The following is a 22,009-nucleotide window of genomic DNA, read 5'->3' on the forward strand; positions in this document are numbered from 1 at the left end:
AAACTGAACCTTTTTAGTAAGCATCTAGGGCTCACAGAATATTAGAGTTGAAAAAGATCTTGTCCAATTCATTTTAAAGATGGGGAAACTGAGTCACATAAAGGTAAATTTATTTACCCAAGTTCACATAGCTAGCAAGTCATGGAGATAGAATTCTAAACCAGGTCTTCTGCCTACAAATCCAAAGCTCTTTCTACTGCTCTTTTTCTCTTACCCACTTTTGAACTGTTAACTCAATGGAGGCAGAGATGGATCCTCTCTGGATTCCCCTCAATCCCAAACATTTTAGCAATCTAAGTTCTAGGGTAGAAGTGTCAAACATATTCCCAAGTGTGTCCTGAACCAGATTAAAATGTAATAGGGAAATATTTAACAAAATAAAAATATAGTAGGCCATAGGTAAAATATTACATTTTGAAATTAAACCAACATGCAGCCTGCAGGAATCCTTACCTATGGTTTCATGTCCTCTGCTTTATTTGAGTTTGATACCATGACCTAAAGTACTCAAATATTTGGCAAAGGGGTAGGAAGAGAGGCTAACCTCAATGGAATTTGAGAAGATCTAGGGGAGAAGATTCTAGCTTGGTTCTTCTCTGGCTGCCATGATGTAGAATGTTATTAAAGCATCTGACCAAGACCAGGAAAAGACTTGACCTTGGTCATTTCCCCAACAAACCCTCCTTTTGAATTCAGCTCCTTTTTTTCCTAACTCTGGAATCTGCATGCTAAAATTCCCAGAAGAGATCCAAAGCCTGAAAGGAGGTAAATTCTGAGTCAGGACAGTCCCATGACCAAATTCCTCTCCACCTTCCTCTCTCTACATATCTGCTCACTAGCTGTACATCAGTTCCTAAACCAATCTATTGATTCAAGCAGCTGGGGGGTTGTAGGCTTAATTTATTTATTATTAGTGCATCATTGGAAGATGGACCCCAGACAGTAGCACATTCCTCCTTGCCTTGCTCAGCTGCTTCTGTGAATTCCTTTCTCCTTTGTAGAGACCAGGGATACTATTTACATCCCACTCAGGAATAGCATGGGGGATGCCATTCCAGTATACAGTAAATTTGTACGTTTGAATTTCTACTAATTCCCCAAGCTGTGCTTGAAGCCTGCAGCTTCTGTCTGGGATTTTCTCCTTTCTTGGTTCAAATTGAATGAGCTGGGAGGGAGTTTAGAGGATATCTACTTTAGTTGGAGGTTGGGAGGGTACTTGAACTCTTCATGTCCCTCCCCCACCCAAGGTCTCTGGCTCTTGCTCTAGTCCTTAATTGGGTTGCTTGCCCCTTTCTGAAGAAACATCCTTCCTACTTCCCTCTCCTCCTTTCTTCTTTCATCTGTTTCCCTGTCCTTTTCCCCACCTTGTGCAGCAGAAGAGTTCAGGAATCAGAAGACAAGAGATCTGGCTCAAACAGTGGCTTTAACATCAAATCTGTCATTTTTTCTCTGGGTCTTGGGTTCTTTCTTCTACAAAGGGAGGGGGTACAGGTTGCAGGAAAGGTGAGGACTTGCCTTGGGTAGAGAGAATTTCCTTATCTAGAACTATCTATACCAATGAAAACATAGATCCAGGCCAAATATAAATTATAATCATGATGATGGACAGACATAAGACAATCATAGGTCTTAGACTAAAATAAGAGAAATTAGTGAGTCAGTAAACATTTATTAAACATCTACTATGTGCCAGGCACTATGCTAGGCACAGGGGATGCAAAGATAGGCAAAAGGTAGTTGCTGTTCTTAAGAAGCTCATGGTCTAAGGAGGGAGATAACATGCAAACAGCTAAGGATGTACATAAAAATAACTCCTTTAGAAGGCAGAGTATACGTTAGGTATCAAATGAGACCCCTGAACTGGGAGTCAGAAGAGCTGGGAGCTCATCCCAGACCTACAACGTCCACATCCTGTGACCTTGAGCTGAAGTCACTTCAGTGTGATAAAAGTGGAAAGTTCTTAGGTTCCTAGGTTCATATCCTGTCTTAGGTGCTCATTTAACCTCCCTGGGACTCAGTTTCCTCATCTGTCAATGAAGGGGTTGGACTAGAGGGGTCACTGAGGTCCCTTTCAGTTCTGAATCTGTGATCTTCTGTTTCTATGCCACGTTGGACCCTAGAGGTCCTTCCATTTCCCAGGTGGTGCAGTGGGAAGAACACTGAATTAGAGTTCAGAGCTGGGTTCAAGTCCCAGCTCTGCCACTTACTAGGTGTGTGACATTAAGCAAATGAATCCTCCTCTCTGGGCTTCAGTCTCTAAGCTTGTCCCATGAATGGGTTGTATCGAATGAGTTCTAAGGGCTTTTTGATCTCAGGGCAGGAACCATGCTTTCAAGCATGTTTTGCCTTCTTTTCCTCCTTCCTTTCCCCCACCCAGGGCCAGGTACAAGGACTTGCCCAGAAGGCAATCAGCTCTCAGCTGCTGTTTGAGTCCAACAAAATAGCTCCTGGCATCTCGAGGAAGCTCGAGGGCCAGTTTCCTGCATGCTGCTGGACAGTTGCCCAGCCTGCTTGGCCATTGGGAAGGACCCAACCCACCTGCATCAGGAGGCTTCAGGGGGAGCCTGCTCTGGTGCACTGGCAGGATCTCCAGCTTGACATTCTCGGTGGTGCTGGCTAACAGCTGCATGGCCTCCAGCACGGAACAGTGCTCGGTGCTGGTGCCATCGATGGATAGGATGTGGTCGCCAATGTGCAGGGCCCCGCACCTGCAGAGAGGAGCAGAGAGAGGCTCGTGCAAACCCCAGGGCCGCAGGAGGGAGCAACGGGCTAGGGCCAGCAGGGAGTCCCTGTGTCTTAGGGGAGCCCAGTAGTGAGGCAAGTAGCAGCTGGGAGAGCCAGATGCAACTCCAGGGGAAAACAGGGATTGAGTTTGGGGATGGAAGAGAGTTCATTTCTGATGGGCTCATAACCTTGTTGTGCACATGAAAGAGCAGTAATCCTAGAATCATAGGATTGTTGATTTAGAGGTGGAGGGAAGGGACCTCAAAAGTCAACTGGCCCAAACCCATCATTTCACAGATGAGGAAACTGAGGTCTAGTGACAGAAAGCAACTAGCCCAAGGTCACATGGGTAGTAAGAGGCAGACCTGGGATTTAGAGCCTTATTTTCTGACTCCAAATCCAGTGCTCTTTCCACTGCCCCACCCTTATTTCTTGAGGGACCACTTTCTTATTCCCATCTTGGGGAAGGATAGATTCTGTCCCTTCTCTCAACAGCATTGATTCTGGGGACAGAAATTTGGGGTGGAGCTGGGGATGGCATGAAGAAGGAGAGGGCTGGAAGTCTTCCTTTAGGCCCTGGTTTGGGGGTCCAATGGCTATGCACCTGTGGGACACCTGCCATACCTGTCTACCACGCTGGCCGGCTTGATCTTGTCAATCACAATGACCTGTTTGTTCCTGTGGGTGCCAGAGGTGAGCGAGATTCCCAGAGTAGAGCCCGGAGTCTTGGCTATTTCCACTAATAAAGGACCTGAGGCGTTGACTACGGTATCTGGGGAGGGGAACAGGGTGTGTTTGAGAGGAGGACAAAAAAGAGAGGAAGGGAATACCAGTCAGTGTGAACTTGGGGGCTGCAAAGTGAGGAAGGAAGGGTCTTGGCTGCTGCTTCCATTTACTTGGGAAGGAGAGAGAAAATGAAGAATGAGACCCAGTTATATAGGCCCACTACAGACATAGGAAGGCCAGCTGTTCTCCATTGGTCTTCCTCTATTTTAGATCCTCTTTAAAGCTGGCAGCTACTATTACCAACTGAATGGATAGAATCATAAAGGTACAAAATATTAGTCTGGAAAAAACCTTAAAGATATTTAATCTGGGGATTCCCAACCTTCTTGGTTCCTGCATCCTTTGGATTTTAGTAAACTTTACTGTACTCCTTATTCAATATGACAAAAGAATCAATTATAGGTTTTACCATGAAATAAAGGATTCATCATAACTTTTGCCACTTAATTGACTGGAAATCAATTCTAAAGAGAAACATCAAAATGTTTCCTATATTCCTTTGATAAGCTTCTTATATCCTCTGAAATATGTGAACCCTAGGTTGGGAATCCCTGACCTAAGACAACCATATTATTTGACAAATGAGGAAACTGAGGCGTTAGAGGGTCACACAATGAGTTAGTGGCAAAGCCCAGACTCCTGTCCTCTAGTTAAAAGTTCTTTCTTTTGTGCCTGACTACTTCTATAAGGACCCTTCCTGGACCTGGACCCAGTCTTTATTGAGGATTCTTCTCTTAGCTTTCTTTGGCATTCTGGATAGAGCTATGGCAATAGGTCTGGGATTCACCTCATCCTGCCCCTTTCTACGGTCTCCAAGGGCTGCCCAACCACACAAGCTGCTCTGGTCTCACTAGCTTCCTTCCAGGAAAGCAGCAGTTCATAGCCCACATAGTGATGCAAGTCTGCCTATAGGGAGGGTTTGCTGAGCAGAAATCCTTGACAACATTGATGGACTTGTCAGTAATTGGTGTCAGAATATCAATCTTTACCCTCTCCCCTTTAGTCCTTTCCAAGGTTTTAGAAATCCACTGAACCCAGCCATGTCATTTCTTTTGGCATCACCAAGTTCCTCCAATCTAACAATGCCTTGTATTGGTGTGAAGGTCTATAGGAGGAACAACTTTCCCTATAGGACTAACCACTTATATAATTTAAAGACCCACCCAAATGCCCTGCTTATCCAAAATATCTCCTCTACTAACCAATTCAGGAACTGAAAATTCCCTTCCTGGTTGCTTCAGATGCCTGGTATGGTTTAATCAAATCAGGATTAAGAAACTGTCTTCTTATCTTAGACACAGAGCGGGATCCTTAATAGTTAATACTTTAGACATTAAGGAGTTAGATCAACCTCTATTCAATTAATCAACAAATATGTATTAAGTGCCTACAATGTGCTAGGCACTGGAGATATGAATTCAAAAGTGAAATCGTCCCTGTTCAAGAAGCTTAGAATCTAGATGCACAATAAACATGCACTAACATGAGTATTTCCAAAATAGGTGCCAAAGAGATACAAGGTGATTTTGGGGAGAGGGAAGGGGAGACTGGAAACTGATGAGGAGATCAAGAAAGGCTGTTCATGAACCAAATCATGAAGGAAATCTGAGACCTTAGGAAGCAAAAATGAGGAAGGAGAATGTTGCAGCCATGGGGGACCATCAGAACAAAAGTTTGGAGATGGGAGATGGAATGCTGTGTATGAGAAACTGGAAGAAGGACAGTTTGGCTGAATTGCACCATGCTCGAAGGGGAATAATGTGCAAAAAGTCTGAAAGGCCAGATTGGGATTAGATTTTGAAGGGTTCTGAATGCCAAATGAGTTTCCATTTGATCCTAGAAGCAATAGGGATCCACTGGGGATGTTTGAGGAGAGAAGTAACGTGGTCAGACCTGTGCCTAGGGAAATCATTTTGGCAGCTGGGCAAAGGATCAGATGAAGTGGAGCAAGGCTGGAGGCAGAGGTCCCACAATTAGACTTGTTGACCTGGCCCTGCTCTGACTGTAAATGAGCCAAGAATATGACTGGCTTCTCTCCTTCCCCTTCTCCTTCTACCTTCCTCCCTCTCTTTCCTTCTCTTCCTACCTTTCTTCTCATCTCTGCTTCCCTCCTTTCTTCCTCTAAATCTCTCTCCCTCTCTCCTTCCTTTCCCCCACATCTCTCTTCCTCCTTCCTGCTCTATCTTTTCTTCCCACCATTTCTCCCTCTCATTCTCTCTTTTCTAAGACTTAAGAACACATTTATTTCAAGTCCCAACAGGTCCTGCTAGGCTTAGGACTGGAAATCTACCTCCTTCCTCTTTATAGGAATAACTATCTGCTTTATATATTTAGAATTACTGTACAAAAATGTATTTTAAGCTAAGTGGCAGCAGGACATAGAGTACTGGGATAGAGATAGAGGGAGTTAAAAAGACCTGAGTTCAAATCTTGCCACAGACATTCAATAGCTCTGGGACCTGAGCAAGTCATTTAATCTCTAGTTGCTTCAGTAAAATGGGATAAAAATAGTATTTACTTCATGGGGCTATCGTAAGGATCAAAGGAAATAACGTATGACTTTGTTGGGAAAATGTTGGTGCAACAACCTTCAAGTGATACATAAATGTCACCTAATAATAATGATAAAACTAATTATTGATGGATATTTAGGTTTCAATCAACCAACAGGCATTTATTCAGTACCTACAATGTACTAGACAGTATGGGCCACAAACAGTAAGTTAGTATGGCTGATGACAGAGTGATATCATTACAGGGAATAATTTTTAAGAATGATGGAGTTGAATATTCCCCCTGATGGTCCATTCAGGTGCCACAATCAATCAAGAAATATTCATTTCCTACACCAGGCAGAGCTAAGAATTCTCCTACCAGATGATCACACCTGAATATTTCTCTCCTTTGAGAAAAACAGTTATCTTGTGGTTTTAGCTTTGCTGGTGTTCTAAAACCAAAGTCAGAAGATTCTAAAAGCACCCCATTAGATTTGGGGCTCCAGAATATTTAAGAACTGATAGAAGTTTGGTGGTTCTCTCCCCCTCGCCCCAGTCCAACAGGCTTATTTACAACAACCCAATGAAGTAGGTGACGTAAGTATTATTATCTCCACTTTCCAGAAGAGGCAAGAGAAGCCCAGATATGGTATTTGGCCAAGTCTCACAGAAATAAGAAATAGAAAGGGGGCTAAAACTCAGGAGATTTGAAACTCAGTCTTGTCCTCTCTCTGCTCCACCAAGCAGTCAAGTCCTTTAATTCAATCTTTTTTCAGGTTAATTTCTTTCTTCAAAATCAAGATGCTTCCTATGTACTCTAAAAAATTCATTTGCTGCATGGGAGGGAAAGGCCAGCTGCCTAGAAAGGAGCATTTGAGACCAAGGGGAAGGACTTAGAGGAATTTAGTCATGGAGGTGCCCATCTCCTATTTCCTCAGCTGACACTCAAACACACCTGCCCTTTTAGATTAGATGCTTTTCCTGCCTTGGAATTGTCCTCCTGGAATGTGTTTTTCAGAAGCAGGGCTGCTGAGGAGTCAAGGTCAGAAATGAGCATTTGTGGCATTCCTTTGGAGATCACATTTGCCACTCCTGACTGGCACAGGGATATCCTGAGGATCAGAGAAGATTTCATTGAATTTCAGAGGATTGAGAACTGGAAAGGACTCCAGAGATCATCTTGGCTTATACCCAAATTTCACCACGGATGAAGCAGGGAAGGCACATTCAGCTCTTGGGTTGAGCTCATGGAACTAGAGCAATCCACCAAGCCATATTTTTAGGAAAACTTCCTTTTGGGCATGATTTAATTTTATCTAGGCCTAAGCAATTAGGAATGATGAAGGTGGGGTGAAGGAAGTTGGGTAATATAGAAAAAAGCCCTGGATTTAAAATTTAAGGGAAATAAGTTTATGTCTCAGACCTGGCCACCACCTTATGGTATGACCTTGGGTAAGTCTGAGCCTCAGTTTTCTCATCTCTCAGATGGGGATGTTAATAATACAAAGAGCTTGTGAGAATCAAATGGGAAAATATATTGAAAGGAATTTTGTAGTTTCATATAATGTAATGATACAATATTGCCAGCACTATGGATGCCTTCTTTCTCTCTTCTATCCCATTGATAGTTTTGACAGAATCACTGCTAGGGACCTCCGTGCTGAGCTCATGGAGCTCCAAGACTCAGTTCAATGAGGAGTCTCCCAGAGGGGCACTGCATCCTTACCCATAATGGAGACATCATATTCAATCTGGAAGAGGGCTTCCTGGCTGCATTGTCGTAGGATACTGAGAGCATCTGCATGGGTCAGGTTGTGAAGCGGGATGCCATCCACACTGAGCAGCCTGTCCCCAATCCTCAGGGATCCTTCCCTGTGGGGAACAAGACACATGTGAGAATTTATAAGCCTAGAAAGTCAGAGTTAGGAAGTGGCACAAAACAAGGAATATCCAAAGTGAGAGGGCCCTTAGAACATACAATGTCAGAGCTTGGAGGGCCCTTAGAGAATATCTGAACTGGGAGTGACTTTAGAATACAGAATATTAGAACTGGGAGGGATCTTAGGACATGGAACATCAGAACGAGAAAAGACTTTAGAACATTGAATATTGGAGATGAGAGTAAACTTTTACAAATTTGGAGACAGTTAATTTCCTTGCTGACTTTTAGTCCATGCCTAAATCTTTTCAATGCATATCACCCCTCCCCTCCCCCCTCCAATCTGATGTAGTTCAGTTCAAAGCAGGGCCTCAAAGCTGAATGATGACCATTCAGACTCTGGAAAACATTGTGATTTTCCCTTTCAGTGACTTGAACAAATGCACACGGTTGGTCCCAGCTCAAAATAACTCATTAAATGTTTGCTTAAAAACAGAGAAAAACAAAAATCTACTGGTTTGGAGAATGAAAAACAAACTTATCCTAGGGTCTGGCCAGATTCAGATTCAGCATGTCACTGCTGTGAGTCACAGATTTTAGTTCAGCCCTGGCAAGAAGTTTCTTTATAACCAGCAGAGAACTCTGTGCGGGCAGTTTTATTTTCACTGTGGCCAAGTGCTATTAATAAACCTATCCCGGGCCACTCTAGGAATGACTGATATGGTATACCTGCACAAAGCTAATATGAAGAGTACCTAAATATAGCTCGGAATTTCTTGGTTGGCATGAATGCTATGGCAGCCCACAAACTTTTAAAAGGGTGTGCCAGGTTGATATATGGATTTGGCATCAGAGATCAAGGTTTGAGTCTTGGTTTGGCTACCAACTCCCTTAGGCATCTCTTCACTTCCCTCTCCCCCAGATTCCTCCTAAGTACAATGAGGGGATCTAGACAAGGTAACCTATAAAGTTTCTTCCAGTTCTAGAGGTCTGCTCCTAATTCATTCCCTTTATGGGCCTGGTCTGGGCTTGGGGTTCATGAGGGGAAGTGCTAGTCTCAGACTTGCTCAGCAAGAGAAACTAAGTTACTGGAAGGCCTAGCACTAATTTTGTTTGGTTTTTTTTAAATTCTCTTTTATTATGAACTTAACAAGCACAAACTTTTTCAATATAGAAGGAATAACAAAAAAAAGAGAGTTGTCTATATAAAACTGTAGGTTTCTCTTATGTAAAGTTTGCTTTTTTAGAAGATGTACATTTAATTTAACCAGGTAGTAACCGAATCCCAACCCTATTTCTCCTGACTGTCTTGAGAAACATTTCTAGGGGGTGGAAGAAGAGCTATTCTCAGCAGCACCTTATCCAAATGACCAAGAGAATCTCATCTTTGCCAGACCATCTTATTTCCTTCCATTGTGTCATTCTGGGATGGTTTGGGGCTTTAGATCTTTGCGCAATTCAAGTTTGATTTCAAGGAGATGTTAAAACTAAGTTTGGCAGGTGATGGGCTAGGAAAACCTGTCTCTAGAGGAAAAAGCATGGGATTTGGAGTCAGAAGACCTGGTTTTGATTTGTGTCTCTGCTGCCATGGCCAAGACCATTTACCTCTGTGGGCCTCAGTTTAGTACTCATCTATAAAATGAGAGAATTGAACCATGAGCGAGGAATTTAGCCTTTCCTTTTCCCTCTGTCTTTGCAGCCTCTATACCCTGGAATATCCCCCTGTCCCTGTGCATACCCCCTTGACCTATTGGTGATTTCCTACAAGAGCCTCCATTTTAGAGAGGTCCTCAGGCCAGACATCCTTCATTCCTCTCTTCCTAAGTCTCTGGACTTTTATCACACATCACCATCCTAGGTTTCCTCCCCTAAGTCCCTTGCTTCTTAGTTTCCTTTTGTGTGTTATCTTCCTACATTGGAATGTAAGCACTTTGAGGCCAGGGATTATTTTTCTTTTTACTTGGATTGTACTTGGCATATTGCTCGGCACATAGGTAATAATTAACAAATACTCACTGGCAGACTGTTTGATCCGACAGTCCATGAATAGATTTGGAAGGTGTCTATGAATGTGGATGGGAAAAGATTACAGCATTATTTTTACTAACCTCTATCTGAAAGGTAGCCCTTCCTTCAATTATGGCTACAGGCAACAAACCACAGTAGTATTAATAAGGTTTCACTGAAGTGGATTCTCACTAACAAAATAACAGCTCATTTTAGAAGAGAGTCTGATAGAGAGAAAACCACCACAGATTTGGGGTAAAAAGACTTGGGTTTAAATTCTGCTTTTGTCACTAAGTACTCATGTGATCATGGGTGGGTCATTCTTTGTACTGAAGTTTTCCTCTCCTAATATGAGGGGATTGAACTAGATGATCTCTAGAATTAGCACTGACCTTCCAGACTATGATTGATCTTACATTGTTTTGGAGCGGGTAGGAGTGGTTCTAGAATGTTGCATTCCCAATAACCTGGTCTAGAGCCCCTACTGGACAGGGAAATGAATGACAGCTATTATGTAACAGGTTGTGAGAGAGGCAGCTGTCCTATGCCTAAATGTCAAAACCAACAAAAACCCATCTGAGGCAACTCAAGATGTCCATCCTCACATATCTGAAGGGTTGGCACATGGAAGAAAAGGTAATTTTTTTCTCAGTATGCACAGAAGGCAGAATTAGTATCACTTAAAGGAAAGCTACAGGGAGGAAGATTTCAGTCCAATATAAGAAAGAATTTTTGAACTATGGTGAAGCAGACATTAGGAGATTAGGGTTCTAATCCTAACTCTGCTACGAGCTAATAGTAGAATCTTAGACAAGTCATTTCTCCTGTCTGGAACTCAGTTTCCTTATCACCAAAATGAGCAGTTGTACAAGATGACCTTTCCTTTCTGGAATATTTTGATTTGGTGAAATTCCACAAACATTATACTAAGCACCTACTATGTGCTAGGTACTATGCTAGACACTGAGGATGCAAAGATGAAGAAAAAAAAAACCATAGTCCCTGTTCTCAAGGTGCTTACATTTTATTGGATTCTATGATTTTAAATAGAGCTGTCCAATCATGGTACAGACTGCCTTGATAGTTCATGAAAATCTCACAGGAAGTACTCAAAGAGAAGTGAATGGTCATATATCAAGGCATCTCTGGATTGTTTGATCCAACAATTCATGATTGGTGGTGAAAGGTGGTTGGAAAAGATCAGTTAGACCTTAGGCAGGTCCAATCTCTGCACCTCAGTTTCTAGGTCTGGAAAAGATGTTTTCTATTTCAGTTCTGAAATTCAATGGTTATAGAAGGTAAGCCATTTGAGTATGAGAAATGAGACACTTTATTCTTCTGTTCAAGCATTTTCTTAGGGAGTTGGAGTGTCTGGCTGCCTTATCACATTTGATTTGGAATTGAAGGAGGAGGCAGAAATATCTGGGGGCTGCTCCAGACACAGCATGATTCTCTTTTTTTACCTATCATCCAATAACTTTCTATATCCCAAATAATAATCAGGACCTAAATGGGCCTTCCACAAGTCATTCTTCTAATTAGTTATCAGAGATCCCAGGCCTCTGGGAGAGGGAGGAGGAAGACAAGTCAAAGTAACCAGGATGCTCTAAAATCACAGCTGTATGTACCCATTGCACATACCTGAACATGACTGTATCCAAAACCCACATAGACAGAAGGATGTGAACACACATGCATATATTTATAGATGGACAATCGTGTGTGTGTGTGTGTGTGTGTGTGTGTGTGTGTGTACATGAGGAGGGGGTAGGGAGGAAGGCAGTTTATGAGTCTTGATTAAAAAAATGTTTTTTCAATCACCAACTAATAGGCCCCAACTCTTTTTCCCCTACTAGCAGCCTCCCTGATCATAGCCCAGTACTGGCAGGATGGGACCCTGAAAGGTGCATCCTGCAGCAATTCTCCAAATCTACCATACCCTAGGGATGGTTCTGCCTCTACAATAGAAGTGGTCATAGTGAATCACAGAAAGTTAGATCTTAAAGGACCTCTAGTCTAGTCTCTTCAATTTGGAGAAAATTAGCATCTAGAAAGGTTCAACCAGGACTGAAACCTATGTCTTCTGATTCCTAATCCAGTGCATTCCCACACCATCACTTTGCTTCTTGGTTAACTCTTATATTTAGGAAAGAGAAGGGTTGAAGGTTATGGAATTGCAAGGCATCTGTAGTCTAGAAAAAAATCTAGGGGTCAGGGAGGACCTAGATCACTTTCTTAGGCAAGACTGCCCTTTATCTCTCCCAGGGAGGCGGACAGCTCATATGTTGAACTCATCTGCATCTCCTTCTCAAGGTGATGGTTACCTGTCAGCTGGGCCCCCTGGCCTCACATAGGTGAGAACGAGTGGTCTGGATTTATGCCAGTCTTCATGGGCTCCCCCTGAAACACAGGCCAAGACCATCCATGCATAAAACCTCATCCATCTTTCTCCACCCTACCCCAACATTTTCTCTGTTTTCTCCCATTACCTTTGGAAGGTATAACCCTGGGCCTCCCACACAGTCCAGACCTGGGCCAAGCATACTCTGCTAAAAATGCATTGGGATCTTTGGAATTGAGACCCCATCATCCCCAACCCTGAGGGTCAGAAAGACCATTCACCGCCTGGCAGATAGAACCAGAGTTAACCCTGAGCCCAGAACTCACCCAGATGCCAAGTTGCTGCTTACCTGGGGAGTGGAAGGTACTGACCTCTGAGTACAAAGCCAAAGCTATTGCCTTCCTTATACAGGGAGACCTCGATGGTCTTTGGGATAATTCCTAAGCTGTTCTCGGGGGCTGTGGGAGAAACATAGAAGCATTCTTTTACTCCACTGGCCTCTTCTTAGGTCTGCTGCCTTTGAAAAATGCACCCTTCAAACTATGGTTGAATTGCAAAATCTTAGAGCCAGAAACAAGCTGAGTCCTAGCTCCTTCCCCTGCTTAATGGAAGAACTAAGGTCTTGAGAACTGAAGTTTTCTGTACAGAGTTATAACTAAAGCTGGGCAAGTAAGAATTTTGCTTAAATGTAGAGGGTACTGATACACTTACATTTCAGCTAATAGAAAGAGTTCTTTATTATCTATTTAGCAAGAACAATTAGTTAAAATAGAAAGCTGTCATATGGCATACTCCATCCTGCCCTGACCCTGTTTTCTTCCCAGACTTTGGAGTATTCAAGAATCTCTGTCCGAGGGAAGAGGGTGTCCTGCTATCCCCAGGTCTGTGTTACACCTCCACAGATCGACATCATGGAGTTTTCCCATCCATAGGGCCTTGTGTCTCAAAACTTGAGTTCTCTTCATCCCCTCCCTTTATCCTGGCCCTGGAATATTTCAAGGTACTGTGCTAGGCCCAAACACTGCTATATTCTTGGAAGTGGCAGTTATGGCTCTTGGAGACCCTGGACAAATCAATTAACCTTTATGAATCTCAGCTTCCTCATTTGTAAAATGGAAGGATTAGACTCAAAGATCTCCCATCTAGTTCTAAATTTGAAGACAATATCTGAGAATTGATTCCATACTCTGGGCTTTTCTGCTTTAACCATGGTACATTCCTTACTTGCGTAGACAAAGACAGAATCATGGCACATGTCCCCCCACCAAGTAGACACGGCTAACTAATTTACAGTCTTGCTACTGGGATGAGAAGACAAAGAATAAATTGGGATGACATAGAATTACAAGAAAAATGGAGGAGACTACAATGTTGGCAGAGGGAAATAGAAAGTTAGGAAGAGATTGATGAGGGCCTGGGACACGGTGACTGAGTAGTGATTGGTATATTCTAAGAATATTATCACAAGCCCAAGAGGTGCCATCCATTGTCCTGACTAGGGACACCATTATTACACAGGAACAAAACACATTTTCCCATAGTTTCTTCAAGTTAACAATACCTGGTCTACCTGCAGGTCTTTGCAAGGACATCAATCTCTCTAGAGTGAAATGAAGATAGGCCAGCAGAGAGTTTCATTTTGTCTCTGTTTTCCCAGAGGCTAGCCTGGCATACAGTAGGTACTTGATGCTTGCTGAACAACTGACTACACCTTGGGTGTTCTCAATGTCTTACATGACTGCCTGTTGATTAACCAAAAGCAGGAGGTTTCTGTGGTTTCAGGACATTTTCAATCTAGAAACAGGAAAGGAGGAAGGACAATAAACCCAGGAATATGGGCACTATGCCCTTAGCCGAGGGAATGGTTTCTATTAATGTATGACAAAGATGTAGAATCATAATAGCTAAGATTTACATGGTGCCTACTATATGCCAGTCACTAGACTAAGTACTTTAGAAATATCTCATTTAATCCTCACAACAACTCTGGAAGGTGAGTTGTTATTCCACTTTAGAGATGAGGAAACTGAGGCAGACAGAGGTTAAGTGTTTTGCTCAGGGTCACACAGTTCGAAAGAGCCCAAGGCTGAATCTGAACTCAGATCTTTCTGACTCTGAGTCCATCACTCTATTCACTGTGCCACCTAGCTGCCCCTAACTATCTCAGACCTGTTTAGAATGAGATGGAAGTAGGGATGTAGGGGGAAAGAATTCTGAGCCAACACTATTGAGATCTACCTCAATCTATCAAGAAAGCTGGTGGAATTGATGTTTTGGGGCAACATGTACCATATTGCAGGCAATGTGCCTAGGACAAATAAAAGGCCCCTTGAACTTGCAAGTCCAAAATCTATACAGGGAGGGGACAACGATGCCTGAGATACTCATGGGATTATCAGAGAGCAGAATTGATATCTCTTGGCTACCCTGAGACTCCTACAGCTACCATAAGATGGCAGGCCTGGTCCCTCCTTCTCTTGCAAAGCCCTCTCTAAAGGGGACTGATGAAGATGAGCTCAGGACCACCCACGCCCAGGAATTAGCTTCTTCCTATAGAGGGGGCACCTTGCTTGAGGAAGAGTCCTATCCTGAATCCTGGCCTCAGATATCCCCCTCTCCATATGCCTCCTCTCATCTGTCCGACTTCCTTGATGGAAGCCTCCCCACTGCCTCCAGCTTCCCTGAGTCCCTCCTCATTCACAGCCCAGCTCAAAGGCCATTCCCTCCTCCCCGACTCTGAACCCAAGCCAGGCTGGAAATCATCTCTTCCTCAATCTAAACTGGAACACTTTGTATCCCTACGTATGTACGCGTCAGAGACGGGATTTGAACTTGGATCTTCCTGACTCCATCTACTGCCCCATGCGCCTCTTTGCATTATGCCTAGTAGATGTTTAACAGGACCTTAGCACTGTCAAGCTAGAGCTGGAAAGGAGCTCAGAAGCCACCTAGTCCAGCCCTTCATTTTACAGATGAGAAAATCAAGGCCTAAGGAAATCAAGTGACTTGCCCAGGGTCACATGGATAGCAAGTACTTCAGACAGCATCATAGATTTAGACTTAGAAAGGTTCATAGAGGCCTATGCCACTCCCTCATTTTATAGATGAGCAAACTGAGGCCTGGGCAGGCTAAGCGACTTGTCCAAGGCAGTACAGATAGTGCCAGGAACTGAACCCAGCTTCTTATTGACGGGGTGGGCACCCATGTGCCTCCCTCTGGTGGATACCCCAGAGCCATGGGAGCCCCTAGAAAGGCACCCACCAGCAGGAGGCAGCTCGTACTCCACCTCCAGCACCACACGCTCCCCGACATTCTTCAGGAGGCTGATGATTTCGTCATGGCGCAGCTTTGTCAGGTGGATCCCATTCACCGATGTGATGTAATCTCCCACGTTTAACTGGTCACTTCTGGAAATGAAGCATAGCAGCATCTGGATTACTCATGGCCCTTTACCTGCCATGGCCTCGGTCACCTCAATTAAAATAACTAGCATGTTTGTCTATATCACTTCAAGGTTTGCAAAACACTTTACTCATACTATCTTCTTTGATTCTCACAACCCTGGGAGGCAAGGCCTATTTGGGGCTACCATTTCACAGATAGGAAACTGAGCCTAGGACAGGGTAAGTGACTTGGCCAGGGTCACACAGTTAGTAAGGGTCCAAGTCAGGAAATAGATTGTGCTGCTTCTCATTGGAGAGCATCAAGAAAAGTCTGGGTGATCACTTGTGTAGTGCGTGGTAGAAGGTTTTCTTGTTTACAAGGAGGGTAGAATAAGGATCCTTCTAACTTTCAAATTCTATGACTTTGCAAAACCACAACAGAAGCCATAGGTGCCGACTATTGACTGCTTTGCTTTATTGGGGGGGTTGACCGACCCATAGCACCTGGGTAATTGTGAAGGCATGTGTATGTATGTATGTGTGTCTGTATGACACAGACAGCAACATGAGGGAGAGAGAGAAGGAGACAGACAGAAAAGGAGGGACAAAGACAGAGACAAGAAATGAAAGATGAAAGCAGAGAGGTAGAGAAACAGAGACAAACAGAGAGGCAAAGAGAGTCAAGAGGCAAAGAAAGGGACAGAGACTGAATGAGAGGGAGACAGAGAGTGTTCAGGTAACTAAGGAGCAGAATTTCAGATGTGTTCATGATTATTTGCTCTCACATTGAACATTTGCAGCTTTGCTAATTAAACAGAGATGCTAATTTGACATCTCACCTTTCCAAACAGTTCCCACACTTCCATCCCATGGCCATTATGAATTCCAGGTAAGACCAGATAAAGTGTTAGATGACAGGCAGAGCCTGCCTGGTTTAGTGGAATTGCCCTGGACTACATGGGTCATTTCTTGACAGGTCTAGAACAATTAGATCACAGAAAACTTGGGTTCTAGTTTCACTGCTTCACAGATTCACTGTTTGACTCAGGGCCAAGTCAGTTCCCTCTTCTAGTTCTGTTTCCTCTTCTGTAAAATGGGCAGGGGGTTGGACCAGAGGGTTCCTAATATCCTGTGCAGCTTGAAACATTTGGTGATGCTATGTGTGAATCCAGTGTCCCAGGAGTCCGCAGGCACTCTTGGGAAGAAGGAAAAGATGGTCATCCAGATACAAAGTAATTAAACTCAAACAGTGGAATGACAGGATACCTTACATTGGTGGGTTACTTTATAGTTTACAAAGCACTTTTAGGAACACAAGAATCCCAGAAAGTAAGAGTCACCTAGAACACATTTCTTTGGGTTCCACTGTGCACTTGTACACCTCTGGTGAAAGAATGTCCAGCATCTACCTATAGAGGCAGTCTGTTTCATTGCTGGACCATTCCTATAGTTCAAAAGCTTTTCCTTATGTTGACATCCATTTGCTAGAAACTTTCTTTCATAAGTAAGTCCCAGTATTCCTTCCATCAACAGATACCTCTTCAGATATGGAACCATGTCACCTCCCTAAAGTTTCTCAGAGCAGTCTTCTCCTAAAACTATGGGAGAAATCAAGGCAACAGGTGAGCAGCGGGCAAGGATCTGGGGCACACCAGGGAACATCTGGAGTCTAGAAGAAGAGAGCAGAAACGAGGGCTGGCAATGTCCAGTTTCACCATCTTCACTGTTTTGTTTAGAACTAACTCAGGCAAAGTTAAAGGGTTTACTTAAATTAGTAACATGGAGAACCGGGGGACTACCCTAAAAGTCAGGATGGGGTTCCAGTTTGGTCAATGACTCATTGACTGTCTTTCTGCTTCTGTTGGTATTCCAAGGGCTTAGCAGATTGCCTGGCACACAGTAAGACCTAAACAAAAGCTTGTTGATTTGACTGAAGGAATTTGGGGGACAATTCCTTTCATAAACTTTCTTTTAGTTTTCCCATCATAAAAAGAATTTCCTCTCTCTCTCTCTCTCTCTCTCTCTCTCTCTCTCTCTCTCTCTCTCTCTCTCTCTCTCTCTCTCTTTCTCTGCCCCTCTTTTTCCTTTTCTCTCTGCCTCATCTATTTGTCTATCTCTATCGGTTTCTCTCTCTGTCCCATCTGTCTGTCTCTCTCCCCCGCTTCTCTCCCTCTCTTTCCCTCCTTTTCCCTTCTCTCTCCCTTGTCTGTTTCTGTCTGTCTCTCTCTATCTTCCTCCTCCTTCTCTCTCCCCTCTGTCTCTTTCTCTCTCTGCCTTTTTCCTCATCCTAGACCTCTCCAAGGAGGAATCTCATGTACTAGACCATAGAGTCAGGTCTAAGAGGTCTCTTCAAGCACAGATTTCACAGAATACACAAAAGCAAACAAGGAAACATGAAATCTATCCTTTCAGGGCAGCTTTCTGGCAAGGTATACAAAGTGCTCTACTTGGAGTTAGGAAAACCTGTGTTTGAATTCAGCCTCCCTCACTTACTAGTCAGTCACTTTTCTCTGTCTCAGATTCTTCTGTTCTCAAAAGGGGATGATAATTGCCCTTGTCTGCCAGACTTGTGAGGACCAAATGAGTAAAATATGCACAATGCTTTGTGAGTGTTAAATGCTAGCCATTACTTTTAACCCTTTTGTCCAGGGAAAGTAGCAAAGTGTGATGAAAGAACTGCAGTCATGAAACTTGGGTTCTAATCTAGGAACTGGGCAAGGCATAGCCCTTCCCTGGGCCTCAGTTTTCTCATCTGGAAGAGAAGGGAACTGACCTAAAATACCTTTAATGTCCCTTTCAGCTCTTCTGTTCTAAGCTCTCTTCCAGCTCTGACGTCCCATGTTCCCAAGTCCTTTCCACCTCTAACATTCTATGTTCTAAGGTCCCTTCCAATACTAGCGTTTAATGCTCAAAGACTCCTTCCAGCTCTGACATTCTATTTTCTCAGATTCTATGTAGTTCTGATATTCTGTAATGTGGTAAATGATATTTTGTTCAAGACTTAGCCCATCCTCTACCTGTTCTTCCTTCCTCCCTCTTTCCCTTTCCCTCCTCCTTTGATCATGCCACCAGTAGATACACCCTCTTTCTTACCTGGCCGCTAGTCCGCCAGGCCTCAGGTTGGAGACCCTAGGTTTCCCATCTTTGTCGGTGCCACCAGAGATGGTTAGCCCTAGCGTGCTTCCCTCCTTCTTGATTAGCTCCACAATGGTGACCCCTCGGAACTCCTCTGGAAATAAAGAGGCATTTGAGTGTTATAAATGGAATAAATTCACTGGTCAGAAAAACTCACCAGCAGGGACAGACTCCAGAACTGGAAAAGGTCAAAGAGCAATTGATCAATGGGGACAAACCATAGCTTTGTGTGAAATAAGCAGAGTGGAAAGGTAGCTGGGAAGAAGGGGATTCAATTTGCCAAATGCTCATGAAATGCTTACTATGTGCAGGGCTCTGTCAGGGATATAAAGACAAAAACACAATAATCCTTCCCTTTAGGAACTTACATTCTACAAATAATAGAGAAGATAACACTATGGCATTTAAGAAAGAGGCAGGGTGTCTCCTATTCACCTTATCCATCCCACCTCCCAGCACTCTAGATCTCTTGATCTACAAGATCCTCTTGGAAAAATCAAAAAGAGAAGTCTCCTTTGACTGAGTTCCTGCTGGCACCTATTAACATCAGCATTGCCCATGTGCCAGCAAGGAAAGAAGGTCCAAACGCATACAGACTCAAATACTCATACCTCTGACTAAATGTGATATGAGAATAAGGTAATGGACCTGGTAAATGCCAAGGGCCTTAGGAGACTGAAGAGAGAACTCCTACTTCTCTATAGTTTTCCATTGGGGAATCCTGATAAAAGCCACTCCTTCCTTATAACTATATTTATTTCCTGTCCCCGGAATGGGTCTGGGATAAAAATCATTCTGAAATGGGAATTCAGATATTTGTGACATGATTGTAACAACAATTATAATGATAATGGCCTGCATTTGCCCCGCATTTGCATATTGCTTCAATACTTTCAAGCTGCTTTCCAGTGCATTAGAAAGACCCCTGCCTGGGTTATCGTAATGGCTTCCTAGCTGGTTCCCCTGCTTCTTCCAGTGTCACCATTCTCCAGTCTATCCCTCACCACCTGCTGCCAAAATTATTCAATTCAGTCAATATTTAGTAAGTACCCGGACACTCAAAGTCTTCTACAAGTTCAAATCATATGATCTTTCCAGTCTCATGGTCTTTAATTTGCCAACTTAAATCCTCTGCTCTTTGGGCTAGGATGGGCTCTATCTTTTCTCACACACTCGCTGACTATTCCTGCTTTGCATCTTTGTTCATACAGCTAGTGGAGGGAGCCTGGATTTGTGTTTAAAAGGTCTTAGTTCAGATCCCAACTCTGCTGCTTACTATTTATATGACCGTGGTTGGCTTGCTTAGCCTCCCAGGGGCCTCAGTTTCCTCCTCTGTAAAATAGGAAAAGCTGTGTTCTATGACCCCTCACATCTTTTCATGTGTAAGTCCTATAATCTTCCTACTGCCCAATGATCTCTCTCTCCCTTCTATTTAAAGCCTATCTATGATTCAAGACACAGTCGTAGTCTCACTTTCCTTCACTAACCTAACTCCCATTGATTTCTCTTAGAATTCCTCCTTTAGCATCCCAAATGAGCATCCCGCATCCTGGGACTTGATCATACAAAGTCCATAACGATTTCCTGGTTGCTGCCTGTGCATTGATCCTGCCTCAAACGGATGCTTAGTGACTTGCATTTTCCCCAGTATAGAAAACAATAGGTAATCAATATGTGCTTATAGATTGATCCCCTGTGATGTCAAATTGGTGTAGTGCAAAGAACAATCGATTTTTGAGTTTGACCATCTGAGTTTGAATTCTGGCTCTGTCTCTTGCTACTTATGACCTTGGCCACGTCACTTAAGCCATAAGTGCTTCAGTTTTTTCACTATAAAATGAGGGAATTGGACCAGCTATTCTTTAAGGCTTCTTACAACTGTGAAAATGATGACATTTTCATTTTAATTCATAGGATTTAGAGTTTCAAAGGAGCTTAGAGATTAACTAACCAGGGGTTCTTAACCTGGGCTCCATAAACTTGCAACAGACAGACAGACAGACAGACAGACAGACAGACAGATAGATAGATAGAAAGAGAGATACATAGATGATAGATTTTATGATAGATGATAGATATCTAACTATATAGACTGCATTTCAATATAACTACTTTTTGATGTAACTCTATGTACTTTATTGAAGCATTTTTTCTGAGAAAGAGCCTATAGATTTCACCAAACTGCCAAAGGAATCCATGACACCCACCTCCAAAAGTTAAGAACTCCTGACTGTTTAACTCATTCACTAAGCAATGGACAAACTGAGGTCTAGAAAGATCAAGTGACTTACCTAAAGTCATGTAGCTAGTTAGTAATACATTCAGGATTCAAACCAGATACTTTGACTCAAAGCCCTCCACTCTTTCCACTGCATGCCATCACTCACCATAGTAGAGAAAGGAATCAGTTCTATGCAGATGGATTCCAAATTTATCTATCTTGCCTCAATCTCTCTCCAGAACTCAAATATTGTAAAACCAGATACATAGTAGACATTTCATTCAGGCATCTCAAACTCACTTTGTCTAAAACAGAACTCAGTATAGTGGCCTCATAACCTATCCCTATTTCTGTTGAGTGCACTGGCATCCTTCCAACTACACAAGTTTACAACCCTGGAACCATCAACTCAATCTTCATATCTTCAAGTCTTGTCATTTCCTTGGGTTTTTTTATATTTTATTTGTTTTAATCAGCCAAGATCCTCTTTCTCACCTGCCCACCCCAATCTCCCTCACCCAACTGAGAACACACACACACACAAAACAAAACTCATTATACATATGTAGAGTAAATCTAAACAAATATGCATGTTGGTCATAACCAGATAAAAACCTGTCTCATTCTGCACTCTGATTCTTTCACTTCTCTGTCAGGATATGGGTAGTATATTTCATTAGTCCTCTGGAATCCTGGTTGGTCATTACGCTGATAAAGATCAGTGTAATAGCATTTCATCACATTTATATACCATAAGTTCTTCATCCATTGTCCAATTTATGGCACCCCTCACAGCTCCATTCTTTGCCACATCGAAAGAGCTATAAAAGCCTTAGAGTTTGTTTAATTTAGTATCAATTCCTGCCTCAATCTACACATCTTTTAAGTATTCTCTCTCCTTCTCCCTGTTCGCTTCTATTTACCTGTTGTGTGAAATGTCTTTCTGTACCTAATACTTTTTGTGTTTTCTTCCTTCTTTTGATTGATTCAGGAGAGAATGAGGTTCCAGTCTAAATAACAGCCCCTACCTCCTTCTC

The 22,009-nt window shown here is 43.0% G+C and overlaps 1 protein-coding gene across 3 annotated transcripts in view; it reads right to left on the minus strand.

Moving 5' to 3' along the window:
* The window catches only part of GRIP2 (glutamate receptor interacting protein 2), a 402,651-nt gene that overhangs the window by 77,505 nt on the left and 303,137 nt on the right, over positions 1–22,009 (minus strand). For all 3 annotated transcript variants that reach the window (XM_072598378.1, XM_072598380.1, XM_072598379.1), the window contains exons 3-9: positions 18,710–18,845; positions 15,495–15,640; positions 12,604–12,690; positions 12,216–12,291; positions 7,732–7,877; positions 3,349–3,496; positions 2,539–2,708 (exon numbers count right to left, since the gene is read on the minus strand). In XM_072598378.1, the coding sequence (XP_072454479.1) occupies positions 2,539–2,708; positions 3,349–3,496; positions 7,732–7,877; positions 12,216–12,291; positions 12,604–12,690; positions 15,495–15,640; positions 18,710–18,845 (909 nt within the window). The remainder of the gene's footprint in view (positions 1–2,538; positions 2,709–3,348; positions 3,497–7,731; positions 7,878–12,215; positions 12,292–12,603; positions 12,691–15,494; positions 15,641–18,709; positions 18,846–22,009) is intronic.

Source organism: Notamacropus eugenii, chromosome 3, assembly GCF_028372415.1.
Source record: "Notamacropus eugenii isolate mMacEug1 chromosome 3, mMacEug1.pri_v2, whole genome shotgun sequence".
Taxonomy (NCBI): domain Eukaryota; kingdom Metazoa; phylum Chordata; class Mammalia; order Diprotodontia; family Macropodidae; genus Notamacropus; species Notamacropus eugenii.